Source organism: Nilaparvata lugens, chromosome 13 (assembly GCF_014356525.2).
Source record: "Nilaparvata lugens isolate BPH chromosome 13, ASM1435652v1, whole genome shotgun sequence".
Taxonomy (NCBI): domain Eukaryota; kingdom Metazoa; phylum Arthropoda; class Insecta; order Hemiptera; family Delphacidae; genus Nilaparvata; species Nilaparvata lugens.
Genome location: NC_052516.1, coordinates 6,525,309 through 6,530,485, shown reverse-complemented (window position 1 = coordinate 6,530,485; position 5,177 = coordinate 6,525,309). Strand labels below are relative to the sequence as shown.

The 5,177-nt window shown below is 33.8% G+C and overlaps 1 protein-coding gene across 1 annotated transcript; it reads right to left on the bottom strand.

Annotated features, from left to right (window-relative positions):
• Positions 1-1,410: 1,410 nt before the first annotated feature.
• On the bottom strand, positions 1,411-4,238 carry LOC120353994. The gene is made up of 2 exons (XM_039439676.1): positions 3,606-4,238; positions 1,411-1,611 (listed from the first exon to the last, which is right to left on the bottom strand). Exons 1-2 carry the CDS (start codon positions 3,938-3,940, stop codon positions 1,449-1,451), a joined length of 498 nt encoding a protein of 165 aa, XP_039295610.1. The 5' UTR covers positions 3,941-4,238; the 3' UTR covers positions 1,411-1,448.
• Positions 4,239-5,177: the final 939 nt, after the last annotated feature.

Genomic DNA, 5,177 nt, shown 5'->3' with positions numbered 1-5,177 from the left:
GTCTTCACTTTTTGAGGAGCTTAACTTATTCACAATGGATATCACAGTTTCAGGTTTGACCACTTTAAATGAGAATTCAAGAGTGCTGCTATTAATACCCTCAGCAAACTTAAAATTATGCAATAGTTCAGCATAGGTCACCGAAGATTGGTTTAGATCTTTGGATACAGTATTTGGCACATAACAAAGAAGTCATTGAGTATGTCTGGTGAAATATTAATTTTTTGAGGAGCTGAGTCATTTCCTATTTCCTTCTTTACAATTTTCCATGCTGCTCTACTCCTATTAGAGGATTTACAGATAACATCATCATTTGCCATAATTTTCGCTCTATCAATAGCTATACAATATTGTTTTTTGTAATTCTTAAATATAACTTTGGCATTTTCAGTATTAGTTATCTTCCAAACATTATACAGCATCATTAGGTGCTCCCTCATGAGCTTTAATTCAGACGTGTACCAGTTTTTCTGACTAGATTTAGACTTTGGCTTATAATTAATTACAGGACAGTGTATATCAAAATAGGACTTTAAAACATTAATAAACATAGACATCACAGAATTTGTATCACAGACATTGCATATGTATGACCAGTTATGACTAGAGAGACTTTTTTGTAGTTATTAAGCCTATTAGTTGTAATGAGACGTCTTTTATGGGTTTCTGTCTCATTGTTATTATTTTTAAAATTTCTGACAATATCTACGGAGAGATCAGCAAATATACCTGCATGGTCTGATATCAGATCCTGATCATACAGTTTACACTCAATACGTTCGGACTTAACACATGTATATATATTGTCCAAGCTTGCTTTTCCTCTTGTTGGTAGGGAGTGCACGTTATACAGATTAAAGGATCTCATGACATTTAAAAATTGTTGGATTTCAGGTCTATGTAATTCAAGAATGTTAAGATTAAAGTCTCCAGCAATTGCAATGAAAGAGTAGGATTTCTCAGTGATATAATTTAAAACTTCTTCTAGCTTGCTGAGAAAGTCCTGAATATTGGAGTCCGGTGTTCTGTATACACTTATTATTATACCTTTATTGTGGACGAGTTTATGGCTGATATTTCGAAAACCTTCTCTACGCAAAAGTTACTAACATTCATAGAACTATATTTGATTGAGTTTTTGACTAATATGGATGAGCCACCATGTGTGAGTGGGGGAGACCTGCAGTACGAGGCAGCTAGGGTGAAACCACTTGGAACATAAAGTTTAATTTCATCATTACTAAGCCAATGCTCATTGATACACACAACATCAGTAGAATTATCTGATAAGATTAGCTCTAGTTGATTTAGTTTGGATCTTAGAGAACAAATATTTATTAAAATCATTTTTATTTTCTTCAAATTTGTTGTTTTGCTATTGTTTGTTTCTAAGCTAGGATAATCCTTGTTGTTTGGATTCATACAATCACTATCACTTCTACTTGATCTTATTTCATCAGATTGTGCCCTAAAAAATGATTGACGTTATTGTGTTTCAAGGGGATTGGGTCAAGAACTAGTTCCGTTGTGTTGGCTAGCTGATGCACCAATTCTAAAATCTTTTGAGAGACAAACTTTTTGCCTAAAGAGTTCAAATGAAGGCCATTTGATGTTGTAACATATTTAAATCTGGGTAGATAAAAAGCCCTAACAGAAATAGTAATAGGTCTAAAAATAAAGTAATTGGCTAATATCGCCAAGCAGATAATAAACAAGATTAGATAGCATCAGCTTGTTCTGGCTAAATGGTACAAGAACTTAAAAGGGATTTGAAGGAAGTTTACTACTCATAAATAGATTATTTATAAAATATTTGAAGATTGAGGTTAGGTAGATGTATTCACAGATCGGTGACCTAGAGATCGATCAAACCGAAGAACGTAGAATCTGACCAAAACCCCTTGGCAGAGCTTTATTGCATTCGGATGGTGTGCAATGTGAAAAAACACCCGTCCACGTGGCTAATTATTAGGTAGCATGGAATTAATATTAATATATAGAATATTAACTAGCATGCAAAGAGCATAAATAAAAAACAAATAAAAATAATTTAATGTATTCAGGAAATAAGAGTTACCAGGCGCATGAATACCTAATAAAATTGCATGCACCAATAGTAAAACGGCAGTTAATAGGCGGCAACTGTAGGCCAATTCAAAAATATTATATATATTTATATAAATGTGCTAGATTTTGTGTAAAAATTTGTGTAATCTATGTTATCAATATGGCTCGAATGCAAAGAAATTATTAATCATATAATCTAAGCAATATTTGGCATTTTTTGTAAGATCTATTTGAATTTAATGGCGGAGGATTGAGATATTTAAATTTTATGCTAATTTGAAAGTCGGAAAGAGGATCTGTAAAACTTGAGAAGGAAGAACCAGGACTCGCCAGCCAGATGCCACCATAAGAGGACCCCAAATATTTTAGAGCGAAGTACCTTATTAATAATTTGTAAAAGTTAAAGTTAAAGTAAATTATTAAATTTCTTAAGAAGACTTCGTGATGCTATTGTGAAGCAGAAGTCATTTTTCATTATAATTAAATTTATAACCCCTGGAGGAGACGATTCCAGCTACCATATTCCCGGACCGCATGGAGTTGGATCGACATCGGCGGCTTACAAGAAGATTTTCGACACGTGAGTGATTTAAATTTGAATTTAGTGATGGGCGCCCTAGTGCTTCGAAATAATCTGATGATCAAAGCTAGCTCGCCGAAAGGGTTATTATAAATTAAGAAATTAATAAGAGTAATACTTGCGCAAGTAAAAATTAGTATTAAAGGTATCTAATTGAAAGAAAAATATATAGATCAATATTTTTAGAAATTTCTATTTAATCAAAGAAGTACGAAATCTAGGCTATCAAACGTATGCATACAATATTTAATTTTTTGCAATACAATTTGCGATAATTTATCATAGTTCTAATTCACTAGATGAATGGCTCTACCTATTTCCGTCAGGTGCCGAATCTTGCACCCTGAGATAAAAATATATATTCGATACAAAGAAATCTACTAAGTACTAGAGATGTTAATATATATATATATTTGGATTATTAGTGGCTAATTTATCAAGCTGATCTTAGAGCACATATTTTTTGATTGAATTATCCAAGCAGACAAGTATTAGCAAGTACATGTCACAGCTACATGCCAAAGAATGCATATGATTTCAAGATAAAGGCACATGGTAATGATTCGTGCCATAAATCTAGAATATAAAGTTAGCCTGTGATATTTTTATTGATTTCAAATATTGTTCTATTTTTATATTATTTTTTTTATCGCTCTATATATATATTTTTTGCCTCGATTGATCTTTGCATTATTTATGTAATATATGTGTAAATTTCATGGTGTGCAATTTATTTTATATTCCTCAACACTATAGTATAAGTATCATTTATATATATATATTTATTATTTACTGAATTACAAGAGTTATGGAGAAGCCCATATCTAGGCCTATCAAGATTTTTTAAGACTGAATACTATTAGAAAACCACGACCTAATTGTATTAAATCTCATGCTTACCGACTGATGCCAAGCAGGAGGCTAATCGTTATTTAAATATAAAGAATAACGTGACAATGTATGGAATCTTCTTCCTATATTGGTTATATTAACAAATGAAACATTTTTAAATTTTTTGCAAAGAATGAAGTTCTCGTTGTTTGCTCTCTGGACTTCCTTGTTGATCGCAGACCATCTCGGCAGGTCATGCCTATGAGGCACCGAGAACACCAGCACATGACCTCCACGTCGGCTCTGCAGGTCGCGTAGTTTACTTCTAAGCGCAGATTGTAGCTCCTTCCTCTCATTGCAGGCTATATCGTTTGTGCCGGCAAGAAAAACAAGCACATCATTGGCGTTCACCTCACCAGTCTCCTTCACCACCTCCCTGAATCCTGCTCCAGGTTTAATCATGCTTGAGAATGTATGATTCTCATCTCTGAAATGTTTATAGACATCTCTCCCTTGGCTATCAGCGTAAAACTGAATATTGAAAGTCCGAGTTCTAGTAGACCTTTTTTTTTTGCGTTTGAGATACAGGCGCCGCAGACTCGCGTGTCCGCGTTCTGTTCACAGTAACTCTGTTTGCAGGCAAAGCGAAACGCGAATCACTCCTCCCCAACACTGCGAATCTATTTTCAGTTTGAACTGGTGGATTCGAAGTACAGCTTCTCGATTTAAAACTTTGTTTGGGTGTAATAAAATCACCTATCTCGGATGCTGGTTTGAGATAAGGGTGGAAATTCACTATCTGATGGAAGATGGAATAAACTGAAAATAAAATTGTGAGAATTGTGACAGTTGGAAATACTTGTAAACTGAAAATCTTGTGAATTGAAGAACTACAAGACTTATGGCTGGTTTCCGAGCTCGGGATTTAGCTAAGTTCTAGGCTTTAAACAGCTGGAGTCAGAAAATTGGCTTTCGAAAACGGGGCGTAGTCCTAGTCATTGTCACAGTCACGTTTGAATTAAATTTCGAAAAACTTGAAAATTGAACACAAAATAAAATAAAGAGAAAATACTATGAAGTTTAAGCTGTTTTGGAATTATTTAGGAATGTTTAATCTCGTCAAGGAAAAACGTTTCCAATTATAGAAATTAGAAAATAAAAACTACGACTACTGTTATAAAAGCTGCGACTACACCCCGTTTTGGAAAGCCAATTTTCTGAGTCCAGCTGTTTAAAGTCTAGAACTTAGCTGAATCCCGAGCTCGGAAATCGGCCCTAAGTCTTGCAGTTCTTCAATTCACAAAATTTTCAGTCCACAAGTATTTCCAACTCTATGTATCTCTCATTCTCCTAAATTTATCATATTCTCACAATCAATCTCCTTTTCAGTTTATTCCATTCTTCTTCTTCCCTTCACTTCTCATTCTCCTTCTTATTTTAACTTTGGTAATTGTATCTCTCATTTTCCCGAATTTCTCATAATTCACTTTTCCGTTTATCGCACACTTTTTTCTCACTTCATCTTTTTCTCTATCTCTTTCCTATTCTCAACTGTTTCACATGTATCCTTCATTTTTCTGAATTTCTAATATTCTCAAAATTTCTCTTTTGTTTATTGCATCTACTTTCCACCATTCTCTTCTCCTTCCCATTTTTTACTGTATGTATCATTCATTCCCCAGAATTTCTCATATTCTCA

Bases quoted from the DNA above. Each gene is read 5' to 3' on its own strand.
- LOC120353994 (XM_039439676.1), bottom strand. From the start codon at position 3,940: ATGATTAAACCTGGAGCAGGATTCAGGGAGGTGGTGAAGGAGACTGGT. The intron at 1,612-3,605 runs ATTGTCACGTTA...ATATGTTACAAC, and splicing joins ATAGGAAGAAGATTCCATAC to ATCAAATGGCCTTCATTTGA.